The sequence below is a fragment of the Triplophysa rosa genome, linkage group LG24 (assembly GCF_024868665.1).
Source record: "Triplophysa rosa linkage group LG24, Trosa_1v2, whole genome shotgun sequence".
NCBI classification, from domain to species: Eukaryota; Metazoa; Chordata; class Actinopteri; order Cypriniformes; family Nemacheilidae; genus Triplophysa; species Triplophysa rosa.
Window position 1 is genome coordinate 2,673,478 of NC_079913.1, and position 25,712 is coordinate 2,699,189.

The window sequence follows — 25,712 nt, forward strand, 5'->3', positions numbered from 1 at the left end:
GTTGATATATAGGCTAGAGTACAATGCAATAGCACACGGATCTCATTTGACTTAAAAAACAACAACAAATAAATACAGTATAGTGTTTTGTTGCTATATACAAATATATTATATTTTAAATATAGTAATACATATATTATTGTATTTACAACACATATTATAAATATAATTGTATTAGTATTATAGTAATACATAAATGTCATTATTCTTTAGTAAAACATGCAGTTTTTTTGCCATCATTGTATATAAGATACGTAATATTCATATTTTTACTTTAAAAAATTGCCAATCCACAACACATAAACTACCCTTATGCAGTTATGTAAATGTTTCCCTAAATGTTGGCCAGAAAAAGGAAACTAAGAAAATAAATAGAAAATAAAATTAAAATATGAGGAATATATAAGCACCCTGACCCTGTGCTGTATATTTGCTGTTGTCTGAGAGAAAAGATGAACTGTTACTGGTACAGATAAAGCACAACAGTCCTTTAAGCAGCGTCTGTGAATCAGGAAGACAATGCTAATTATAGAGAGAGAAGATTTACTTATCCTGTCATGCTAAACTGCTTAAAGAAAGTATGTTTGTTAATCCTACACATTAACACAGCTCAAAGCTGCGGAAGACATCAAGTTTACCAGACTTACTGAATAAAAATGTAAAAGTCACCATAGTGAAAAATGTCAATCTACACTAGTTAGTGTAATCCTAACAGACGTCTTCCCTAAAACATCTCTGCACACAGATCAATGACTTGCCGGATTTCCTCAGTGGACAGGATCGCGAGCATTCGCTTCACATTCGTGTTGTCCATACTGCAAAGAATGCTGGGAAAAAGAGCGCAAAGCCCAAAGGATCCAGCCAGAATAAGCCGGTCTGTCCACCTGCATCTACATTACAAGGACTCGACCTGGGAGTCCGCCATTCTCTGGAGGGTAAAGAGTTAATTTAATTAACTCAACAATTAATAATTCATTTAATGTCCACGCAGAGGGAGATTTAGAAACGGTGTATCTTAATCAGTTAGAAAAGCGGCAGGCACTTTGACATTTAGATTTACATCTGCACACAGGCGTTGATGGAAAGCTGCTTAACCGGTGAAGGATAAAAAGCTAAACCAGAGAAGTTGTCTAAGCATGACCGGACACGCAAGGGCATTCAACCTTTGCCTGTGAATGAAGAGAATTCACTCATTGATAAATCTGCTCTGTTTAGGGTCATAGACAAAACATGAAAAGCAGAAATCACTTTCACAATTTCGGTTTTGTTCCACAAAACCATTATTTCTAATTGAATTTCATAGAACTGCATTCATTCATGAAGATTTTATTTTGTCATCTCAAACTTTTTCAAGAACATTCTGTCCTGTCTGTTGTGCCCTACAGAGACGAGCCGTGCGCTCCTGTCGACTCCGTCTGAATCATCCAGCTCCAGAATCCCTCCTACATCATCAATGAGGTAAAAGCCTCTCAGTGTTAATGGCCTCACCAACACATTCTCATGGTTACGACTCCCGTCTATTTGTGCCCATCACTATATCTCTGACTCGTTCAAAGCCCTTTATCTGCACCCTGCAGGTTTTTATTGCCTCTGACTCTACAATGCTTTGAATGAACAAACATTTGCAACTCATGCAAGCCATCATACTAAACGAACTGGTGCATGAATAAATGTGGAGATATTCTGAATCCCAGGGCCATATATCTCACAGGAGCACAAGATCTCTGTGTTGTGCTTGGTTGCGTGGAAACTAAATTGATTAAGGTTTGTCTTTGCTAAGCTAACAGTGTCGGGCGATACCAGGGTGACAAAGGTTCAAAGGTTAACAAGATCTAAATTGAGCAACATTTACATTAGCATCACAACAGTAGTAATCATTGTGCCATTCAAGAAAAACTGTGTTAACTGCCTCAAATAATTGCGATATGTAAGGAATAATGTACAGGCAGCCTGTTGTTATCGCAGAAATAACATCTTATTTCGCGATAACAGCCGGCTGCTTATTACACGACTACTTGCCACATGAGAAAAAAACTGGACATAAAATGTGAATTTGAAATATTTTATTAGCTCATTTTTACCGAATGCAGACCTTCCGCGAGGAAAAGCCGTTTAGCTTCGGTTTTAAATTAAGAAACGACGTTCAAACATCACGAACAGGCAAATTGGTTTAATCATTTGTAAATATAATGTCATATATGTTATTAAAAGACATATTTATAATTCATTTTTGTGTAATATTAAACTGCCCCTCTCAAAATGATTTGCAGCATCCGGGTCGCAGGGTGTTATTAGTTTTGAGCGGTTGTTATTTAAAAATAATAAATTATTTAAAAATAACAACCCTTTCAATGTCGCGACTGGCCAATCAGAATCAAGCATTCAAATGAGCGGCGTAATAAATCGCTTTAATAATGTGGCACAAAAGCTGACGCTTGATATTTTATTGCACTGTGGTCTTCAGTATTTAATAATATTATATTATATTATATTATCACTTTTTACAAGCTATAGAACGGATGTATTTCTGAAAGAATCAGACTGTCATGTGTCCTCTTACTACCTGCTGGGAAAACTTCAGGAGCAGAGGGGAAGCGTTGGCTTAGAGACTCAAAGTCATCGAGCAGAGAAGACGGAAAGAGCTGGAAATCAAAGAAAGGGATTCTTATGGAGCTCGTAAGAGAAATGTGTACAAATTGTAGTTTAATTTTTAATAAAAAGATCATATCATGATGATTTTTTTTAGCTTTTAAGATACAATATTAATATTCAATATAAAACAAAATTGTAAATTAACATTGGTTAATAACAACTTTATATGACTTATCATGGCGTTAAATAAAGGTTACTAAAAGGGTCTTTGTCTTCTGTATGGTCCCATAAATATCTATTGCACAAAAGATTCTTTGTAGTGGACAAAACTAACAGGTTTTTTTAGGGAACAAAACATTGCTTCTTTTATGGCATTGCTACATCTTTTATGGCATTGATGCACATTTTTGTCAAATGTTAAACGTTGCATGGTGTATAACTTTTTTAATAAAAACAAAACCGTTTTATATATTTTTAAAACATTTCATGCACTTTTGAAGCTGTTATTTGTGTGAAATGTTCCTCTGTGAGGATGTAACCGGAGCATTTGAAATGAGTACAGGTCACCTTACATATGTAAGTTTAATGAGCTCACCCCTTCATAAATAGAAACCCACAAACAGTCCATTTTGTCTGTATTGTTTGTGTTTTCAGATATATTTGGGTTTTGTGGCTGTCGTGGGTTTTACACGGTTGACAGTCCATGACGAGACTTCAGCCCGTGAGCGGGGGGACGGGGACGGGGGGGAGGCCATTGGCGTCATTCACACCGTTGCCAGGGCACAATACGAGATGGAAACCACCAAGCAATAAACGTCCAATTAAAAGCCCTTGTTTGTCTCAGCAAAACATGTCTGCTTGGTGCTTAACTACACGCGTGTGTTTTTACAGTTTGAGGTAAAATAAGAGATGCCAACATGACCAGCATCAGCATCACTGTTGCTGTGTTTTTCGTTCACCTGGCCTCTCTGAGACTGTGCAGTGTGAACAGTGTGAATGTTTAATCACACTCAACAGCACTATAATGTTTATTGCAGCGGGGCAAATCTCACCTCCTTAGCTGAATAACACCCAAGGGAGACCATTAGTTCCTGTTTAGCACAAATTTGTGAGCGCTTGCCTTTGTCTGAAGAGACTCGCATAACCACATGGGGCGTCTGAGACGTTCAAAGCCGGGTTTATTTAAAGCCAGCTTTTCCACAGTTTAAACATCTATTTAAGATTATTATTGAATCAGTGGTATGCTTCAGTACAGAGATGGTCTGTCATTTGAGTTTCTCAGACAAAAGTAGGTCAGTGCGACTAAAATAAGACTTTGGGCATTTTCTGCCACGGGAATTGTGAGAACATGGTAAGATTTTCTCTTTATCCTACATCTTATTAGAGGAGATTGAGACAGAAGTAAGGAAGTTGCATGAACAACCTTGTACAGCATCCAAACCTTGATGTTATGTCCCTCACCAGCTCCTCCTTGTGGACATGCTGTTCCAGAGGCAACTTTGGTTCTCAGAGGACAATTTTGTTGTTCCTAAAATGTAGAAATTAAAATCTGGCATTTTAATGATGCCATTTGACAGTGAAATAAATTCATAAACATAATTAAATAATTAATCAGCATTTGAATATTCTGTTTCTCTAAGAAATATGTAAATCCTCCATATACAAAGCCTTTATTTGATTGTTACCTTTCCTCTGTTTCAGTGATAGAGGGCTCCAGGACGAGGACAGCAGCAGCGTCACAAAGAGGCGTTCCGCTTCCTGTCCAAACCAGGACATTTTGGGCCTGGGTCTCTTTCATCCTCCCTCTCCCATCCACTTCTCCAGCACTAGTGTAGCTCCTCCAACCAGCTTCACAAACCACCAGATACAGGGTCAAGTTGCGTGGTGCAGAGGCTCGAGTCTGGCACGGCTGGTAAGGAGAACTCTGGCAGAGAAGGTCAAAGAAGAGGAGGATGAGAAAGAGGAAGAGTTGCATCTTTACGCTGTGTCTCCTACCTCACGAATATATCTGCACCTTCAGAGCTCCTGGAACAGTTATATTATAGTATGTGTCTGAGTCTGTGGGTTTATTTCTACTTGATAGTTTCAAAATTTGTGTCTAGACCAGATTCTAATGGTTCTTTCTCTTTTCTGTATGAACGGTTAACGTTCGCCCTGGAACCTTTATTTAATATTATATTTAACATTTGTAATCGATAAGAAAGGTTCTGGGTAAACACATTTTTTCTTAATAATAAAGCTTGTTTTGAGCCCTATACATTCCTTGTAATTGATAGCGTGACTGTACCTTGATGTATTTGCCTTGGGCATTGTTGCAAGAACTGTCAAATCACTCACCAGCACATGTGTGTTTTTGTAGAGATCAACTTTGATGCTGGGCCCAGTTTACAGGAAGAGATGTGGCCTGTCTTCATCTTCTCCTGAGAAACTGAAATATCACAACATCAGGTACTGCAACACCTTTATATCTTTTACAAAAGAAAAAAAATGCAGCTTGTGGATGATAACCCAAGTGTTGTAGCAGGGGACTTTACCCTAGTTTGTGTCTATAGCTAAAACTACAGAAAAAGTGAGAAAGTATTTGCTAACTAAAGAATCATTTTCTGTGTGCAGCTGGGAGCGAACATGTCATTTATTCGCTCAGTTGAGTGGAGAGTTGCTTCAGGAGGACATCAGCCTGGAGAGTTTATATTTACTCCTGCAGGAGCTTCATACCGCCACGTACCGCAATCCCACCATCAAAAAACTCTTCTGGAGGGTAAAATTCCTGTAGTGTTTCTGTGAATGAATGTGTTGTTGTACAGTACTGTATATGCAGGTTCATCTATAAGAATATAAACCTGCTGTTTTACTCTTAATTGTCTCCTCAGTCTTCCGATCTTTATCCTTTCCTGGTGAAAACACTGTCTGACAGCTCTCAGGCCACCCGGGAAGGAATACACACAGAAGACAGACTTCTGTAAGCTTCATTTATCTTGCTTGTAAATAAAAGCAAACGCCATGTAAGCGTTTTTGTATAAGTATGCCAGTCATGGTTCATTGTTATTTCTGACAATGTTAAGTTGATGTCTCTCCGTCCCCCAGACTTTGTACTGTAGTGGTTCAGATATTATGCCTCATGTTCAGGGAAACTGAAATCGAGCTGGCCCGAATGAGCATGCTAACAGCCAAACAGTGAGTGATTTTACTTCCATTAGAATATCCATGTGTTGGTGATTATTTCTTATTATTTGGATGATTATTTGATGCAGGGGGGCTCTCACAGCAAACCTGCTGCTTGGCTTAGTGTGTGATCCAGAACTTCAGCTCCCAGATTCTACTAATGGCTCCCAGTCTTCATATACTACGGTATGAAACTAATAAGTAATAAACATTTTCTTTTTTCCCAAGTAAATAATAATCAGGTAGTTTGTAGTAGTTTGCCATCATTAAATTGCGATACAAGTATGTATCAGTATTGTACTGGCCAGTGTCCACCATGAAGCTTAATATTTTGTAATGTATTCTGGCACATTTATGATATATTAAATGTATGTTGCAGCTGCAGGGTCTGCAGGCTGACTTTCTGGATGCAACATCTGCTTTACTGTTTGAGGTTGTTGTTCTATGTCAGGAAGTGAGTAGCTCATTTCTTACGCATATGCGTTTGGTAAAAAATGTGGTGAGCAGAAATTTATAACACTGGCCATCTGTCCTTTAAAGGCCAGTCGCACTCCTCCTCTGGGACACTTCCTTACGGTTGGCTGGGTGTTTCGAATACTTAAACCTCATCCCTTCTTGGTAAGTCTCCAGTTTCGTTTTCATACTGATATGTTTCATGATTATTTGCATGATTAGCAAGCCTGTTCCAGAAAGCCAGAACATATGTCTGAAATACCTGTTTGGTTATTTCTTCGTCTCTATATTACAGCTGCCATTTGTTGGATATCAGGCCCAGCAGGTGGTTCTGCTCCTCTCAGATGAGCAGTATCCTGTTAGCCCGTCTCAGGCGGTTCTTCTGTACCAGCGATGTCGTGTTTTGTTAGCCTGTCTGCAGCACAGCACCTTTCTGAGCAAATACATCCGGACAGCCTTTAAAGAAGAGTTCAGGTTCATTACCTTGATATTGTCATTTACCCTGGAAGATTTTAAAGAAAACATTTTTGGGTTGAAGGGTTAAATATATCAACCAGCATTTTTACATTCTTAACTTAGTCATGCTTTTATTCTACCGTCTCTTTCTTTATAGCTACAACATAAAGATGCACAAGTTGCCCCAGCAGTACCCCATCAGTCAGCCCACCCAGCTCGTTCTGTCCCAGCTCCTCAGTCTGATTCTTCAGACACCCTGAGCTCTTCTGCAACAACAGCTCCTCTTGACATTTTAAATATCTAGTAAATGTCTTATTTCTGTATAAACACAGGGCCTGTTTGTACCTCATGCTTTTTTCTGATCGGATGGCTATTTGATTAAAAACATTGCATGAAGTTGCCAAGTTAATATAGGCCCACAGAAGTAGAGATGTTCTGATGTGGAAATATGCCTTTGAACGAATATGCTGCACCTTAAGATTGTACTAAAGTCTTGTTTGTGTCTTACTGTGTTAAACAGAATGCTGGATAATTCTCTGTTTAGCATATCGCCTTTGTCTACACTCAGGATTACAGTAATAAGTCACAGAATGTTAAAGATTTGATGGGAAGTCAAACCACAGAACATCACAGAACATTTATCAGGCCTATATAGAATTACTTGAACTATTTATTCTGCTTTGAAAATGAAAAGATGGATATGTAATGCACTTGTCATGAAATCGGTCCAGGACATCATTCTTGTACAGTACAGACTACTAAAACACACAGTAGGCTATTTACTTTAATTAATATGTAAAACAGTGTCATAAACCTTATTCAGAATTACTGTAACTACAGGCACTGCTACAAATGCACTTATTTGTTAATGTTTGAAAATAGTCTCTTTGTAAACTGAGAAATGTAATGATTTTCAGGAACTCTATGTACCTCAAGGCCTAAAATAAAAAAATATTTGAAACATTTTGCGTCTGTTCATTCATAAAAACATAAAGGTTACATTAATATTACAATTAATAGTCATTTATACGCTTTTGCCTTTGTTTACAGATGATTTTCATAAATTTCTACTTACGGGTATGTTGAACGGAAGTGTCGGAACGGACGCGCTTAGTTTCTGTTTCTACTGGGGAATGTTTACGAAAGCCGACCGGAAACAGCGTGCGGGGTTATTGAAGCATTGTGAAGATAAAGCTTGTGAGTCCGAATTTTTCTTAGCTTAGTCTTTTTTATTACAATAGCAAAGATTGTAAAGACTACAAAGTATTAGTTCTAAGCGTTTAAAAAACATTAGATATGTGACATATCATATGTCTTATAAACGCGATTAGCTTTGGTAAGTGAATGGCGGGAGATTAACATGTGATTCTTTATTGGATTTACTTAAAGTATATTTAGAGCTAAAAAAAAATCTAATGATTTAAATGTGCCACATTTAGGACTAATTTACTGTACATCTGTGACAATGTAACATTGTACTAAAACTTCGCTTACGATTTCGGATCATTTTTTTACAATTACCATATTCGTTTATATTTAGATTACCTCGAATAATAATGCCAGTACTCGCTAAGATTTACCTAAAGTAGTAGAGATTACACTTTTTCATAATGTGCCTGTTTGTGTAACTTAGGAAAGGTAATTTTATTTTCCTCCACAGGGCCACGGGACCATCCACGAAGCAGAGATGTTGAGAAATGCCTCCGCGCAGGTAAATTATGAGAATAAATCTGTTCCTTTTGTGCTGTACGCATTATTGTTGACTGTTTACCGTTTGTTTACCCTGACAGATACTTAAACAGTTCGTCAGACACAGATCTACAGATACAAGTCTGATATTGGAGAGATGTAAGTATGTGTCAGTATCATTCTATAGGACAGGGTGTCATGTATGGGTTTTATAGCTACATTATATGAATAATATTCATCACTTATTTTTATATAAAAGTACATAAAAGAAAAAATACTCTCAGGGTTTATCCTGGCTAAAAGGCCTGCCATCCCTTTAAGTGGCTTAACAAAACACTTACAGATGTGCTCAAATTGTTTGGTACCCTTACAGCTCATTGAAATAATGCTTCATTCCTCCTGAAGAGTGATGAAATTAAAAGCTATTGTATCATGTATACTTGCATGCCTTTGGTATGTCCTAGAATTAAGCAAAAAATCTGTGGAAAGAAATGAATGATGGCTTATTCTACAAAGATATTCTAAAATGTCCTGGACACATTTGTTGGTACCCCTTAGAAAAGATAATACATAATTGGATTATTGTGATATTTCAAACTACTTAGTTTCTTTAATTAGTATCACGCATGTGTCCAATCTTGTAATCAGTCATTCGCCTATTTAAACGGAGAAAAGTAGACACTGTGCTGTTTGGTGTCATTGTGTGCACCACACTGAACATGGACCAGAGAAAGCAAAGGATAGAGTTGTCTGAGGAGCTCAGAAAGAAAATAATAGACAAGCATGGTAAAGGTAAAGCCTACAAGACCATCTCCAAGCAGCTCGATGTTCCTGTGACAACAGTTGCAAATATTATTAAGAAGTTTAAGGCCACAAGAGGAAAATCGACCCCAGATTGAACAGACAGTGCGAATGGTAGAAAAAGAACCAAGGATAACTGCCAAAGAGATACAAGCTGAACTCCAAGGTGAAGGTATGTCAGTTTCTGATCGCACCATCGGTCGCTTTTTGGGCAAAAGTGTGCTCCATGGAAGAAGACCCAGGAGGAAAGAAAAACATAAAAAAGCCAGACTGGAATTTGCTAAAAATTCATATTGACAAGCCACAATCCTTCTGGGAGAATGTCCTTTGGACAGATGAGTCAAAGCTGGAGCTTTTTGGCAAGTCGCATCAGCTCTATGTTTACAGATGAAAAAAATCAAGCTTTCAAAGAAGTGAACACCATACCTACAGTGAAACATGGAGGAGGCTCGGTTATGTTTTGGGGCTGCTTTGCTGCATCTGGCACAGGGTGCCTTGAATCTGTGCAGGGCACAATGAAATCTCAAGACTATCAAGGCATTTTGGAGCGAAACGTAATGCCCAGTGTCTCTGTCTCATAATAGATAATGACCCAAAACACACAGCTAAAATCACCCAAGAATGGATAAGAACAAAACATTGGACTATTCTGAAGTGGCCTTCTATGAGTCCTGATCTGAATCCTATGGAACATCTATGGAAAGAGCAGAAACTTGCAGTCTGGAGAAGGCACCCATCAAACCTGAGACCGCTGGAGCGGTTTGCTCAGGAAGAGTGGGCCAAACTACCTGTTAACAGTTGCAGAAGTCTCATTGAGAGCTACAGAAAACATTTGCTTGCAGTGATTTCCTCTAAAGGTTGTGCAACAAAATATTAGGTTAGGGGTCCCATCATTTTTGTCCATGACATTTTGATTTCTTTTATTATTTACAATATTATGTTAAATAAAAAATCAAAAGCAAAGTCTTATTTCTATGAAATATGGAATAAACAATGGTGGATGCCAATTACTTTTTGTCAGTTTCAAGTTATTTCAGAGAAAATTGTGCATTCTTCGTTTTTGTGGAGGGGTACTAACAAATTTGAGCACGTCTGTATATTCAGGTTCTAAAAAATTGATGAAAATGACAACTAATAAGTTATATAAAACATTACATTTATTCACCCGAACTGAAAAGTTGAAATTTTTAATAAGCTTAGAGTCGGAGGCGGCACGAAATTTGACTGAGGCGGCCGCCTCCAATTTCTCTATGCAGGAAAAACCCTGACTCTAGATAGATAAAAAGGAATAGAAGTCATCCATTTTTTTTAATTTTAGTGTGTTATAAAGTTAAGTTTCCTTTACTGTTTTAATAGTTTGCTCTATTTTTTTAACTTCTTTAACAGCTATTAACAGGGTCCAGCTGCTAGGGCGGGTGGGGCAAGACCCTGTTATGAGACAGGTGGAGGGCAGAAACCCTGTCACCATCTTTTCTATGGCTACAAATGAGATGTGGCGTTCAGGAGAGGGTGAAACTACAAGTGCAGGTGCGAGTTTCAGTGTACCTTTTTTAATAAAGATTTTTCATTACTGAGTAGTTTTTTGTGTTTGGATTTTGCAGATGTCAGCCAGAAAACAACATGGCACAGAATTTCTGTATTCAAACCTGGCCTCAGAGATGTGGCGTATCAGTACGTCAAAAAAGGGTGTGTTTCTTTTTTAATTTTGTCAAATCTGAAACAAATGTGTTTACAGGCTCTGGTGTTATATGTAAGTTAACATACTGTTACCACATGTTTTTCAGGTCCCGAATTCTTGTCGAAGGAAAGCTTGACTATGGTGAGTATGTGGATAAAAACAATGTCAGGCGACAGGCAACCACTATTGTCGCAGGTCAGTCTTCAGTTCTTCTTTACCACTGACTCTTATGTCAGCAGGTTTTAATTGCTCACTATTCTTTTATATTTTGTATAACTAGTCGAGATGTACTATATTTTTTTCTCTTTCCACAGATAACATTGTCTTTTTAAGTGAAAATGTACGAGACCAGTTGTGAAGAAGCTTTCTCAGACTTTTCACAGGAACCAAAAGAAGATGGAAGATATTTTGGATAGTTACTCTGCTTAAAACACGAGTAACCTTGTGCCTGCCCTTAACAGTTGTACAATAACAAAAGAAATGTTGATTGTATGATTGTGACATGACAGAGGGCCCCAGTGCAATGCACTTTGTCATGTAAACTCCAGCCCCATAAACTGTATTGGACTCTTTGTAACAAAATGCTAAATTTTCTCTTCTAAAACATAAAATTGTTGTACACCATTATGTGGAATTCTGTTGAACCGAATCTTTTTCTTTTTTTTTTGTTGTTGTCATGTTTGTCTTTTCGTACTTAAAGGGTTACTAATTCTTACGCTCATCCTGTCTATATTGTGTAATTTTAAGTGTACACACTTATGTAGGAGCACTTGTAAGATGCCTCAATTTTCATAAGCTTTTATAGTTTTCTGACATATATAAAAACTAGTTTCATTTATTTCATATGTTTGAGATGAATAAAGTTAACACAACATAAAAATACGATGTTCGACGTATCCGTAATGAACTTGAAATATCGTCAAATCGAATTTTATTTTTAACCACACATTCATGTGGCTTGGCCCTGTTTTTTAAATAACAAGATAGTAATTTATTTTTGTGTTTAGATAAAACACAAATGAATCTAAAAATCGTAATATGAAATAAAGTAGAAGGGACTGTACCACAGTAAAGGCTAGACAGGAGTTGAGGCGGTGCGCGCAGTTTGGTATTCTTGGCTTAACACGGTTTGTTGAGAGATCGTGCGGAGTCGCCAGCTATTGGCTAGATCTCATGTCAGTTATGGAACCCCGGTCAAAGTGACCTCCTATTGGTCAATCCGTACGTCCATCATCTGTGGCTTGCGTGAACTCTACGTAAGGTATCTGAGCTTTAAACGTAACAAGCTCATCTGATTGGTTGCCCACGTATTGCAAGGGCGGTCCACCAGAAAGGAAAGTTTAGTATTTTCAAGTCAAATTTGGGCGTAGTGTTTTTAAAAATCTTGTGAAAACATACAAATCTCATAATATAATATTATTTGTTTAGTAAACATAGGGAACCTTGTTTTCTGGACGAATAATATTCGACAAACTGTCCTTAGTAAACAAATATTGCGACTCCTATCATTACCCCGCCCCAAATTCCTGTTCGCCTGCGAAGGGGAGACATTTCTCAAGGAAGCTAAGAGGAAAGTAATCTGGCGTTTAACCACAATTTAGTTACTCGCAGAAAGTCTTTACTTTCGATTGGCTTTGTTCCATTGTTGCAGTCCAACAATAATCAAGACACATTGCAACAATTTACAAAGACTCGCGGTTCATCGCAATAACACTGGCGCACGACACGCGCAACTTAGTATCAACTTTACCCCAAAGTGAGGAATTCGCTTCTTACCGTGACCTGTCGAGTCGTTAGACGGATACGTTGTCGTTAACGTCGACACATCGCAGACGCAGATCGAGGCATGGAAATAATGGAGAGCGGGGAACCGTTCTTGCAATGGGACAGGAACCTTAGCGAGCTGTCCGAACCCGGGGATAACGACAGCATGTTATACAGCAACGTAAGTGGGAATGTCTTTATTAAATAAAATCAGGTTCATGTCAGTGGTGGCACGATTGCCATTACTAGTACATCGCGTGTTTGTGTCTGATGCAACTGGTGTCATCACACAGAATGCGTTCAAATATATTTAAGCCTTGATGGTTTACAACATTTTAATGACTTCATTCTAATTTATTCACAAATACAATCTTACAATCTAAATATAAGAGTCAGATTAGCACTGTGCCAGTAGTTAGGGTTCACTTGGCTCCAAGGGATAAAGTTCAGATGGTGCTTTTATCCTGGGTAATCGGTGACTGTATGCATGGATCCACACTCTAATGCAAAACAAAAGAATGCAGACGACCCCTTTTTGATTATAAAATCGAAATGATAAAGTTCAAATTCTGCAGAGTTTACACTCTTAAAGTGGTGCAGGTTATGTAATTAACGTTACAGGTTGGTGTTCCTCAAGGGCAGAAAAGGGGCCTCTTCTTTCCTGATGGGTGGATTTCAGACTGCTGACTAATTAGGGGTTATAAATTTAGATGAAGGAATCTTCAATTACATCTAAGGAAGTTAATTGAAGCAATATGGAATGCTGTGAACTTTTTAAAGGCGCAGATGCCAATTAAGCTACCAGGCACACCAACAACTACCCAGACAACATCAGAGCTGTGCCGCAGATTCAGGGTGGTAGTGCGCACGTTTAGATGAACTATGTGCTTTTTGGGCCGAGGAAGGGTTCATATTCTCCTTCACCTTTAGAACAGAACGGGCTCTTTGTTTCAGGACCGCATCAGCCCCCTCCATACGTGCATATGAATACACACACACCAGGTCTCTCACTTTTACTCTCACTCCCCAGGGATTGTTGACATGGAATTCCACACAACAATGCAAACTGCTCAGAGCTGGAAGTTCAGCCTGGGAAAGCCACAGGGTGAAGCTGCTCTGTTATTGTCGTTTAGCGGCTTATATCTGAGCCGTTGACAGTTTCCTTCTGCATTATGAGTCAGCTGTATGGTCATACTTCTGAATTTCATAATTTGCTGCTCCTGGCCTTTGTTTTGGCTGTGTTTTTTCTTAAGAAAGGTCATTCTGATACAATGTATGAGGAATGCAAACATTGCCTTTTTATGACTTAATAGGCCCATTGGTTGTTCTCCGTAACTGATCTGAGGTCTGAGTATGTTTTCATTGTCAATTTCTATTGAGAGCTTGTATAGAGGGTGTGTGTTTGTACCTTGCAGAACAACAGACTATTTTGTTACCTACTCTTTAAACAGAGACTTTAATCTCCAGTCACTATATACTGTACTGTATATGTATATATATAACTTTGCCTTTTGCTTAATTATTATTTCTAATAAAATATTATTTATAATGAAGGCTCGTAGTCCCCTTTAAAATGTGGGTTATAGAAATTCTGATGGGAGCAGTTCAGGCTTCATACTCAGCATTTATTAGTGCTGATAGTCACACAGACACGTACGGGAACTTGTGGCAACCAGATGTGCTGCCCTGCCTATTCTGAATGAAACCGTAATTGGTTTATGGCAGCTATGAGGAAGGTCATGACTTAAAATGTCACTGATACCTAGTACTGTGTGTTCTCATGTGGCATGTTGGCGTTTACTGTGCAACCAATCAATATTTTTTTAAACAATTTTAAACCCCAATGAGACATTAGTGTGTTTGTCAGTGATGACTACTAAAAACATATAGCAGGACATGACCCATTCAAGTCAAAGTACAGAAGAGCTTGTTTTAAGGGATGTCAATTAAGTGACTTTAGTTGTTTACGGATGCTGAGGAGCGATGCAACTTGTCAGATTAATATAGAATTCTGTTATGCGGTTGAAAGAAGTTAAGGTCAAAATAATCAAATTCTTCCTACTTTTGAGTTGTGTGGTTTTATTTTAGGGGTACCTATAATGTGAAGCTGTTTTTCTTCATGGTGAGATGAAGTGCCTTTTTATTTTTAAGAGTCTTATATTTTATTTAGGAGTGTTCACAAAACTGAATTATTCAGAAATAGGCACATTGCTATTTATAATGTTAATTAATTATTTATTATGATATTTCTTACACGTAAACAGATTCCGCTTTAATTTTATAAAAAAAAATAACGATGTGAATTGTGATACTGTAGAATTTTTGTACCTACCTTTTTTATGTAACCATATAAAAGTAGTGCAAGTTATAACCGTGACAGTGAAAACTGTTTGGGACATTAAAGGTCATATCAGAAAGGCTATTTATTGACAGAATATGTATGTGTGCTTAGCGGGTGAGTTGTCATGGAATTCAGAGTCTTCTCATGTTCACTGACATTTTGATCACGTCTGTCACGCTGACTTGATCCTTACGATGTCGTGCCAGCGATGACTCACGGTTTGGTCGAGTGGTCTTGAGGAGAGGGAGGGGTCGAGCTGGTTGGCAGGCAGGCTCGTAGTGAAAAACCCTCTGTCCACAGTGTGTTCAGCTCGTCACAGAGCCGCCTGTCTTTTCCCGTCTGCTCGCTCCGAAGGGGCGGGGCTTCTCAGCATCCATCGTTTCTGCGGTCCACGATGCACATTCTTGCTCTTTTGCTCTGAAAGGATGGTTTGTATACGCTGCAACATGAGCCCACACTCTCGAGTGTGCACGCACACATTCTTCACTTATTACCACGTCTCGTTTTGCTTATCGAGCATCATGGTGTCTGTAACTTTGTAAGTGTCCCCCGGAGACGAATGCTTTCAGGGGGATTAAGTTTGATTTGAACAACGTTGTTGGTCAGTTCATTTCGATTGGTTGGGAAGGTTGTAAAAGAGGTGGTGGAATTCGGTAAAGGTTATAAGCTTTGGGAGTATAACATTGCCTGAGAACCTTCTTTTTTTGGGTGATAACAAAGGCATCGATTCAGAATTGATTAGTGAGTAGATTTGTTTATTTTTTACAGTTAGATTTGCTTTTAAGACTACATTTATTTTTGGCTATGCTTACATTAATGCGGATGAATTTCAAAACTGACACAAATTCTGTGTTTCGGCCCTCCGTCCGCATACCTTAAAGAAATGACTTAGAAACTTGCATACTTTAAAAATACGTTTTCACCTTGACTTTTATTTTTGCGTGAAATCATGTGTCCTCATTGCACATGATAATAACATTGTACCATATAAGTGGTTTAGTAAACTTCGTATTGTTGACATATCATACTTACAATTTTACTGCCCAGCCCGAGTTTTGCTAAATATCATTAATTTGTGTGTGAATTTTCAGCGTAATGGAAATGTCATTCATTGGAGGTAGTGTTATGTCTTTTCTAAAGAGCGATAAGAAAGCTGTTCCATTCAGTTGTCAAGCATTGTGTTAGCAGGCTGTGGGTTTGATACCCAGGGCGTATATCTTGAATGCAATGCAAGCCACTTTGCATCACCCAAGCGCATAAAATGTTAATATAAGACCAAACACTGCCAGTGTGATGTGTTTGTTATCTGCAGGCCTGTCGCCGGTTGTTTACTTTCAACATCCTTTGCAGTCGCTATTTACCAGATGTGGCTTACAGTGGAGTCATTTCCTGGACCCCTGGAGTCTCCGAGATCCCCAACACCCACTACAGTTCTAGCACATCTCTCTCATCTGGGTATAAAGATGGGTGAAGGGAGGAGTGTACTTGCCTGAATTCTGCAGGATGTGTTCGGTCTGAAATCACAGCCTAGTCACTAATTACGGCCTTTTGGGGGATATAAAGTAACAGCAGCTGTGATGACCCACATTTGATTCGTATCCCAAACTGTTACACACAAGGATCTTGCACAAGAGCTGTGCTGGTTTGAAACGCCTACTGAGAGGGTGGGGCGACTTATGGAAAAAGTGAGTTTTTTTTATTGGGCACAAATAGGATTTGGAACTTTGGGATAAACAACAGGCGATACCACAGTTCCCTGACACCAGCTTTTGTCCGATGTTCTGTATTTAGATATCCATTCAGACTCTCACATAGGACATTCATTTATCAGTTTTAATAGATAAGTGTCCCTGTGCTGTCGCTCTTTGCTCTCTGCGTCCAACACGGCAATTCATGGAATTTGTGTTCCACTGTAGGGGTTAGATGATGTATGCATGACATCATTTTGTATGATATCATATGATAAAGCAGGGGCGTTGGGAACGCTTCAGGGTAACTTACGGAACTGTACACTATGTAGGGAAATACATGTTGTTGCCAAAGTGAGTTTTGATTGGATAGTCATTGAATTCTTAAGTAAACACCCTAGCCTTGACCTGACGTGGCTGAGTTTAAATTTGGGTCAGAAAGACCCTTGTGATCCAGACAGCCGAGTACAGACAAGGCTTCCAGGCTCCAGCGTTTGTTTTAACACCCGGTTTAATGTCACTATTCCGCTGTCTCAGAATAGCACTCCATAATCACAAGCATAGATAGTGAACAAGACCTTGTCCTTGTACAACAGCACGGGAGAGATTGGTCAGTCATGATAAGCAACAAAATACGCATTTGAAATGTTATTTTTTACGATGGCGAATATGCTGGCCTGTCTCAATTCTACGATAACTCTTGTCACGAGTGGCAGGCTTTCCAAAAGTAAATTGTTTTCCAGCAGCTAATATCAGTGAGTCAGATCCAGATGGTGGGTGAAGAACAAGGTCCAGCCACGGTGTGATCTTTGGCCCCTGTGTGTTTGTTGGTTTTGCGCCGTCTCTCGTGGGTCTGTCCACACATCTGTTTTGTTGCTTAAAGTGTTGCGTCATCCAGAACTACGTCCACAAAACAGACTTCCTCCATCTTCACACAAACTCATGAGACACACTTTCACAGTTCCCCGGAGGGTTAACTTATAGGCTTCTGTCAGAATTCCACCGGATGCCCAGCGCCACCCCCGGAGTCTCTGTCATTACCAGGTGATCGGATCTCTCTAGACCCAGCCTGCAAAATGACTGGGACTCTCCAGCTGGTTTAAAACTCGCCGAGAGTCAAATTGCAGTTCCCTACCCCCAGCTAAAACCAAATCATGAGCCACTCCAAACTAAGGACAATGAAGCCTTCTTTACTGAAATCCACCCACCAGGAGCACCAGTTGGATGCAGGCAATCTTATGTTGATGCATCATCATTTATCACATTTTACAATCTCTTTCATACGTTTCATTTTGATCTGCTTTTCACCAGACCAGTTAGGTCTAGAGGCGGGGCTTCAGTATTGCTTTTTTCTAATAGTCATATGTTTTTATACCACTCCCATCATACAAATTCATACATATTAGCCATCTAGTAATATAGTTAAGTGTTCAGAGATTGTAGAGAACGAGGCGCTTTGAAGCTATCTTTTTCTGTCCTTTAGCCTTTGTCAACCTCGCGTCAATCCTCGACATCCCTCTCATAGTGAACAGTCTCTCATATTCCTCTTCAAGAGCAGTCAACACCCGACAATTTACAGGAATCGGACTCAACTTGGACTCAACTGTCAAACGTATAATTACAGATCAGCCCAACATTATAATAGTTATGCAGCGCTAGATAGTCACAATCTCACTATAGGATTGACTTCAAGCGTATCTAGAAGATCTGGCACGTTTAGTCCCACATCTTATGCTTTCACCCGCTTCTGACCTGCTTTGAACTGCTGTTACACTCGGTGGCGTTCACTCTGGCGTTGGAATTGCTGATGTATGTTATTCAAATGTTTTTATTATGGGATAACTGAAAACGTTTGTCATTTGTTTAATCTGGAAAGTTTAGTGTTTGGGCAAATGTGGAGTGCTTAGAAGTTCAGATGAGGACTCTTGCAAGCACTGTTTACATGGCCACATTCTAGTCTGCTGTGATTTCTTTTTTTGTATGTGTTGGGGTGGAGGGCAGACTGTATGAGTACCTGGATGCTTTTTATTGGTTCAGCCGTTTTGGCATGGCTCTGTGTGAGATGCGATTGGATGACCTGGAGAGTGGAAAATATGGGGCAAGACATTCCAAACAGATTTCATCAGTCCTGACAGACATACAGTACTTCGCTTAGCTTTGTCTTTCTGTATTTTTATCCGTCATTTCTCTGGTTCAAACGTGTGTATGCTAGGCTCTGTTTTCTCTCCTTCTGTCTCTCTCTCTCTCTCTGTCTGTTTTTGACTTGGCAGACCCGTGGATGTGAGTCCGTCTGTAATTCAACCCAGATGTTGGCCTCTCTCCATTTTATGTCTGACTCCGCCTCCTTCCTTCCAGTTTCCTCTAGTGTTTGACCTGTATTTTTGCCTTTCTATTTTTTTGTTCATGTAATCCTCTTCTTCCCTTTCTTTGTTTTTCCATTCATATTGTTGTGCCATCTTTGGTGGAAGTGTCGTCTTAGTTGTTGTTTTCTTGACTATTCTACCCTTAAAGTTTTCCTTTTAAATCGGACCTTTTTTAATTTACCAATGTGTTTACGTGCTCAATATCACCAATTGACTTATTTGTTTAGTATTATAGAACAATGCTGAAAAATACTAGGCCAATACTGTATGTTTAATTGGGTATTATTTTTCCATTGAGCATCATATCCTGTTGTATATCTTATAATCTGTCTTTCTTGGTTCAATTGAACCCAAGAGAACTGCGTAATATTGTGTCATACATGACTGTGTATCATATGAACAGATGCATTTTCAGTCTAGAAAGCACACTGACTCTCTTTTCGTGGATGAGCTGTCTGTACTGTGACTCATTCATGCAGATGGAAACAAGTCTGTTGTGCACAAACCTCCTCCAGATGCATTTTACCAGTACTTTGACTTATTATCCTATAGCGCCGTATTAAAGCCTCTTGATTCGAGATGAAACATTTCACACATCACATTTTCTCTTCAATAGATGTTCTGGCTGGGTTCAGTACAGGTTTAAAAGATGTACAATGCATTAAGAGTATCTACGTACAATTTCAAAAAGTGTTTAAATTGATCTCACATTCTTTTTAACAGCAAGCTTTACATGTACCATGGGATTATAAACACATCTGTTGTCCAGTGTACTTAAAGATTTTGCACACAGAGTGGGCCAAAGTTTTGTCTAATTGTCTAAAATTGCTTCGACATGTCCTAACCTGTTTGAGAAGAGGGACACGGTTTTTAGGTGAGGTAAGAATCCTGGGTTAGGAATGCCAAGGAGAAGGGAGGAGGCTGTCTGGGCCTGAATCATCAAACCCTCTCACCACAGCCAGAGATTGAAGGATAGGCATTAACCATATGACGGAAGAAGTTTGCTGTGATGTTTTGTCTACTCTTCAAGGCTATGAGATCTGATCTTTAAAGAAATGTGGGCACTCCAACAGCGTTTATGGTCTGCAGTTAAGGTCCATTTAACAAGCACACGCCTGAGGCATTTTATCTAAGTAAGGTACTTCATATTCCAAATGACAGTTTGAACCTCGACGGCCTTTTCCTATTATACAGCACTTTACCGAGCTCCTGGATGATCTGTCCCAGGAGGCTCTGCTGGGGCAGCTGCTGAGCGACCCGTTCCTGTCTGGACGCGGTGATGTTATGGACACGGAGGAGGGACTGATCCCCGCCTCTCCGGTGCCGCCGCACATCCAGGCCGAGCACAGTTACTCACTGTGCGGAGACTCACGCCCGCAGTCTCCCCTTTCACATCTGCCTGGTGAACCTGGAAGTGACGGGGGTAAGCGTTTGGAGAGATGGCATTTCCCGTTGTTGAGCTTTTAGTATTAAAGTTGACAGTATCTGTAATATCGCTCCAGGTGATTCAGACAATGAAGATTGGCCCATGGAGCAGGATGATAAGGGGCTTAAGATGGAACCTCTGCTGTGTGATCCGCCCGCCCTGCTGCCCACACTGACTCTCACCCTGACCCCTGAGGGCACGACCCCTGAGCCCGACACCACAAGCGGTGACTCCACCCTCACGCTGACCCTTCCTCAGGCTACACAGATTAAACCTCTCAATGTAAGATAAACCTGCGTGGCAACAACCGTACGGTCTGTGATTGGATTCGTGGGGTTTTAATGAAGTGTTGTTGTGTTGGTTGTTTCAGGTAAAGGTGGAGACTAAGAGTTTCGGTCCTCAGATTAAACTGGAGCCACATGAGGTGGATCAGTTCTTGAACCTCTCACCCAAAGGTAAAGCGTCTGATTTATCCATTTTTAACTTTCCCCATTACATTACATTTATGCACTTGGGAGCTGTTTTTATCTAAAGCAACTTACAGTGCATGCACAGAGTGCATTTATCAGATCAAATATTTCATGAAATGATAATGTGTAATGCTTTTCTTCAGGACTGGAGTCTTTGCAGATGCCCCCCACTCCCCCCAGCTCTCACGGCAGTGATTCAGAAGGAAGCCAGAGTCCTGTACACCCCTGCGCACCCGCCAGCCCGACACTGACCCCCGCTGTCCTCAAGGTGGCGCCAAGAGCCCCCTCTTCTCTCTCCAGCTCTCCTCTGCTAACAGCACCACACGTGAGTAAAATAAACACCTCTCCCACTCTAACAAAACACATCTGACTGGAACTCGCAAAGTGACCCTGTTCTTGTCTGACAGAAGCTACAGGGTTCAGGTCCCCTCCTGCTGACCGAAGAGGAGAAGCGCACTCTCATCGCTGAAGGATACCCGGTGCCCACCAAACTGCCCCTGTCCAAGTCTGAAGAGAAAGCCTTGAAGAAGATTCGCAGAAAGATCAAGAACAAGGTCAGTGTTTTGTTTATTAGATGCATACTTTAATCATTGGGTGTCTGAAAATGCCAGATGGGCTCATGGATGCTGGTGAATTTTTTCCTTTCAGATTTCAGCTCAGGAGAGCCGCAGAAAAAAGAAAGAGTACATGGATGCTCTAGAGAAAAAGTATGTCGTTTAAATATTGTTTTTGAATATTTATGAAGTACGAATGAAAGTTTGCTACTGTCATAACTATGGTGATATTAAATGAAAGGCATTTTGAATATCCAAATTTGCTTTACAGTACACATTTCTGGTCTTAATCAGAATCAGAATCAGAAAGAGCTTTATTGCCAAGTATGTTTGCACATACAAGGAATTTGTTTTGGTGACAGGAGCATCCAGTACACAGAAACAACAACAACAGTACACAGAGACCATTACACAATAGAATACAGTACACATTGATTTAAATAAGGGCCTATGGGTATAAAAATTAAGAAATACATTACAATAAACATAAGATAAAGATATAGAGAGTAAAGCTATGTGTGTATGTAAATATGTACAAGTAAAAAATAAGAATAGACTATTGTAGTACAAGGTATGTGCTATATACAGCAGAATGAATGAAATATAATTTACAGAAAAAAAGTTGTATTATGTTAGTGCATGTTATTTCAAGAGAAAAGAAAAGGCACTTTTTTATGTAACATTTTTTCATTAAAAAGCATTATGAAAATAAAAGTGAATATTAAACCACGCTACGTTGCAATTCTCTCTCTGTCCACAGGGTGGAGACATGCTCCACTGAGAACAGTGAACTACGCAGAAAAGTCGAGACACTTGAGTGCACCAACAAGTACGTTTATTCAAACCTCCTTCTCCGGAGCCACATTAGTTCTACAGTTTCAATATCCATAAATTGCTGTCCATATAAATTTCACACTTTGTTAACTATACTATAACTGACTATGATATTCAGTAATTCATCATAACGTCACATGCGAGCAGATTTGTATTGATTATGTAAATGTGTGTCCTTCAGGTCCCTGTTGCAACAGCTGCAGTCGCTGCAGGCGGTGGTTGCAGGAAAGGTCCCGCGGTCCTGCAGGATGACGGGCACCCAGACCTCCACATGCCTCATGGTGAGTTTCCCCTTGCGCTCTGTCGTCGCCCTGCTGGACGAATACTGCAATCCCACCATCATTAAAGCTGATTTTTATATATAGATGTGTGTGTGAATGAGGGGGAGGAAGACAAACGTAAGCGCAAACGAAAGCATATATATAGTCTGCGCTGAACGCCTGTTGTTTTCTGTTATTTATGCAGGTAGTGGTGTTGTGTTTCTCTCTGTTCTTGGGGAGTTTCTATCAAGGCCTGGGTCCCTGTTCTTCAATCACCAAAACAGACCTGGCCAGAGACATTTCCATACATGAGACATACACTACTACAGGTAAACCCCAGAGATGTGTAATGGTGTGATTGAAAGATGTGTCTGTATTATGTAGTTGGCAGCGTCTCTCTCTCTCTCTTGAGCTGTAGAGAGTCATTATCAGTGGTTGAGTGGGGCTGTAATTATCATGCTTTTAAACGCTGAGCGATCAGTTATTCATCACTGATCTCTGATCTGTCTTTATCACGTTTCTCCTACGCATGTTATCCAGTTAATGCACCACTCCAACCAAACGCTGATTCCCACGTGTGTGCTTATCCGCAAATAAAGAAACCTTTTATTTGCTGTAGTACCTTATCAAATAGTCTTTTTTGGATTTAATTTGATTCACATTTATATCTATGGTGCTTTTCATCATAGATATGCAGTGTTGCACAACATGATAGTGCAAAAGCAAAAACATGAAATTGTCAAATATATAGGATATGGGTTTCTTATCATGTTACATTCGTTTGTGTATTCAATTCTTGCATGATAGTTATAATAATGTTTTTTTTGTTATTGTTGCAGTGAAGTCCCGCAACCTGTTGGCCTTTAAGGAGCACGGGGGGCTGGACGACCCCCATTTCATCGGCCTGGGAGGAGAATATCCTGAACGGGATGGGCAGGTTGACGTCATGGCAACTTGGCGTTTGGAACAGCAGCGCAAACAGGAACAGGCGGACCTGCGTGAGACAGAGCCACACCCACATTTAATAAAGACCAACGAAACGCATGAGCACAACGCGTTTCTCATAGACCTGCACGCACACAGGTGATGCGTTTCCTCCCGGATGGCAAATTCTGCCGCGAAATGTAAATGAACGATATTAAAAGAGATTTTTTCTTTTCGCAGGTCGGACAAATAGTCAAATGAGACCGCAAAAGTCATACAGTTGGAGAGGACGGTCAATGAGACATCCTGAGGTTTGGCTGGCCCCCTCTCTCTTCCCCTCCCACCCCATGTCCCGTATCCCCCTCTCTCTCTCCCTGCAGTGGCGGGGCGATAGGCTCTGTATTTATAGATATACTTTAAGTATTGGTTTACTTAACTGAGTTCTCCTTTTTTTAAGATAAAAACAAAAATGTATTTTTTATTCCATTCCAGCAGTATATGTAATTTTGTTACTTTATGCACACTGTTCTGCTTTATTTTCTGTTTTTTTACATGCTTTACATTTTATTTTCATGCATTTAATTTACATGCTTTAAATTTGTTTTAATGCATGTAACTTGGTTTTCTTTATTTTTTGCCTATTAGCCCCATGCTATGGAGAACATGTGTAGTAATATATTGGAATTATTATAGTTTTCGCATTACACATTGAATGACTCGGGCTGTGGGGCTGGATTTATGGTATTATGTAGCATGTCTCATTCATCCAAAGATTTAATGCAAAGATTCCTAACTGAAACAAAAGAAAATCTGAAAGATTCTGTTAAAAAAAGATAACATACCAAACAACATATTTACAGTTTGAACATGGGAACTTTCCAAAGCATTTAAAAATGTTTTCTAAATGTGTCATCTGTCTTTTGTGATTTGTAAATATTTGTCATATCCTCTGTCGTATTGTTGGGAATAGAAATTAATTCATCTACTTTTTGTTAACGGAGGGTAATAAAGAGAAATGACATGGACATGACATGACAGGATGGAGTCTCCGACCCTGGAACACACGATCCATAGTCCCTCATATGAAGTTGCCTTCTTTTATTTGGTTTAAGGTCTATAAAGGACAGATGGCGCTTTTTGTCCTTGGCTGGCCACCATCCAAACCGTCTCTGCTCTCTTCTGTGGACAATAGAAGCTCGCTGACCAGTCTATAGCGTTCTTTTGCCCAGATTTGAATGGTTTTGATACCCGTAGTTAAGAGATATGTGTCATGGGCCTTTGAGCGGGCATGTGATGAACTTGCACTGTGTCCCTATGAAATATATCTGTTATTTATTATTTTTAGCATGCCTGCAACCCTTTTTATCCTGGAGATGAGCATTGTGAAGATTTCTTCCCATGTGATGTATTCAGACGTTTGAATTGCATTGGAAAATGTGATGCAGAGATAATTTTGTATACGAGTTTGGTGTGCAACTTCTGTATTTGTTGTGGCCTAATATATGAGTGATATATTAATCTTCTCACTCTTATAAAATGCCCACCGATTGTCCTATGCACCTCTACATTTTCATTGTATCACAATTCAATTTTATGCTCTTTAAAAATCACTCTTGCCTTGTCCTGTTTTCTGCAAAGCAAATAAATATTTTCCTTAGTAAAAGCATTTTAAATCATGAGTCAGTATCAACATTCTGTGTTATCTGCACGTTACTTCACACTAAAACAACACGATTGGACAAATATATTTAGTGTTTTTGTGAAACCCAGTTCACACTTCACAAGATAAGTACATTTCTATTTGTCAGGGTGGTTGGCTTATATTTTTGCTATTTTAATTCTCAAGGGAAAATTCATGAAATTATGCAAAATCCTCTATGAAAATAATTTTGAACAAAAGTGAGGTTGAGGAATAAATGTTTTTACCCGTTTGTCTTATCCACTGGCATCACATGCATATTTAGTAATATTTTAAGAATGGATATTTAAAAAGCATAGAAAAAATGTCTGGTGTCTGCCTCTATATCAGAGCGAGACTGTTTAACTGATGCTTTTCATACCTTAAATCACATCAACCAAATTGTATTGGAGAAAAAATGTCTGTAGTCGTGGATTCATATCTGACCCCTGTTTCAGATGGTTTATACTCTGTAGTCCTGTGATAATATGATAATATGCTGTTTCTAACACACATTCAGACCTGCCAGTCGTTTCTGACCATTGCCGTAAAAATCCAATCTAATGATTATAACAATGA

At 39.4% G+C, this 25,712-nt stretch overlaps 4 protein-coding genes and 1 long non-coding RNA gene across 10 annotated transcripts in view; 3 read left to right on the forward strand and 2 right to left on the reverse strand.

Moving 5' to 3' along the window:
* Positions 1 to 4,390, reverse strand: part of slc13a4 (solute carrier family 13 member 4) — a 21,966-nt gene extending 17,576 nt beyond the window's left edge. Inside the window, exons 1-3 of the mRNA XM_057324246.1 lie at positions 4,278 to 4,390; positions 4,034 to 4,120; positions 2,564 to 2,642 (exon numbers count right to left, since the gene is read on the reverse strand). The gene's annotated coding sequence lies outside the window, so the exon portion shown is untranslated. The remainder of the gene's footprint in view (positions 1 to 2,563; positions 2,643 to 4,033; positions 4,121 to 4,277) is intronic.
* lg24h12orf56 (linkage group 24 C12orf56 homolog) overlaps positions 1 to 7,620 on the forward strand; it is a 7,869-nt gene extending 249 nt beyond the window's left edge. Inside the window, exons 2-13 of the mRNA XM_057324247.1 lie at positions 746 to 935; positions 1,386 to 1,458; positions 4,294 to 4,636; positions 4,952 to 5,040; positions 5,206 to 5,350; positions 5,463 to 5,551; positions 5,677 to 5,766; positions 5,844 to 5,940; positions 6,134 to 6,208; positions 6,295 to 6,372; positions 6,503 to 6,681; positions 6,821 to 7,620. Coding sequence (XP_057180230.1) covers positions 746 to 935; positions 1,386 to 1,458; positions 4,294 to 4,636; positions 4,952 to 5,040; positions 5,206 to 5,350; positions 5,463 to 5,551; positions 5,677 to 5,766; positions 5,844 to 5,940; positions 6,134 to 6,208; positions 6,295 to 6,372; positions 6,503 to 6,681; positions 6,821 to 6,923 — 1,551 coding nt within the window. The 3' untranslated portion in view covers positions 6,924 to 7,620. The remainder of the gene's footprint in view (positions 1 to 745; positions 936 to 1,385; positions 1,459 to 4,293; positions 4,637 to 4,951; positions 5,041 to 5,205; positions 5,351 to 5,462; positions 5,552 to 5,676; positions 5,767 to 5,843; positions 5,941 to 6,133; positions 6,209 to 6,294; positions 6,373 to 6,502; positions 6,682 to 6,820) is intronic.
* On the reverse strand, positions 4,406 to 12,720 carry LOC130547895 (uncharacterized). The gene is made up of 4 exons (XR_008961950.1): positions 12,608 to 12,720; positions 6,470 to 6,663; positions 4,930 to 5,012; positions 4,406 to 4,516 (listed from the first exon to the last, which is right to left on the reverse strand). It is a non-coding gene; the product is annotated as an uncharacterized LOC130547895 (long non-coding RNA).
* ssbp1 (single-stranded DNA binding protein 1) lies at positions 7,774 to 11,552 on the forward strand. 5 transcript variants are annotated; one of them, XM_057324256.1, is made up of 7 exons: positions 7,775 to 7,860; positions 8,324 to 8,374; positions 8,454 to 8,511; positions 10,540 to 10,680; positions 10,732 to 10,839; positions 10,938 to 10,972; positions 11,146 to 11,552. In XM_057324256.1, exons 2-7 carry the CDS (start codon positions 8,351 to 8,353, stop codon positions 11,161 to 11,163), a joined length of 384 nt encoding a protein of 127 aa, XP_057180239.1. In that variant the 5' UTR covers positions 7,775 to 7,860; positions 8,324 to 8,350; the 3' UTR covers positions 11,164 to 11,552. The 5 variants fall into 5 exon arrangements, with proteins under 5 accessions (XP_057180235.1, XP_057180239.1, XP_057180237.1 ...); XM_057324254.1 differs by having other exon boundaries at positions 7,780 to 7,860; positions 10,755 to 10,839; positions 10,938 to 11,026; XM_057324255.1 differs by having other exon boundaries at positions 7,780 to 7,860; positions 10,755 to 10,839.
* creb3l2 (cAMP responsive element binding protein 3-like 2) lies at positions 12,195 to 25,128 on the forward strand. 2 transcript variants are annotated; one of them, XM_057324248.1, is made up of 12 exons: positions 12,195 to 12,776; positions 20,182 to 20,410; positions 20,490 to 20,695; positions 20,784 to 20,868; positions 21,027 to 21,208; positions 21,291 to 21,437; positions 21,532 to 21,590; positions 22,198 to 22,266; positions 22,453 to 22,552; positions 22,737 to 22,860; positions 23,371 to 23,614; positions 23,696 to 25,128. In XM_057324248.1, exons 1-12 carry the CDS (start codon positions 12,678 to 12,680, stop codon positions 23,706 to 23,708), a joined length of 1,557 nt encoding a protein of 518 aa, XP_057180231.1. In that variant the 5' UTR covers positions 12,195 to 12,677; the 3' UTR covers positions 23,709 to 25,128. The 2 variants fall into 2 exon arrangements, with proteins under 2 accessions (XP_057180231.1, XP_057180232.1); XM_057324249.1 differs by lacking the exon at positions 12,195 to 12,776 and adding an exon at positions 14,907 to 20,081.
* Positions 25,129 to 25,712: the final 584 nt, after the last annotated feature.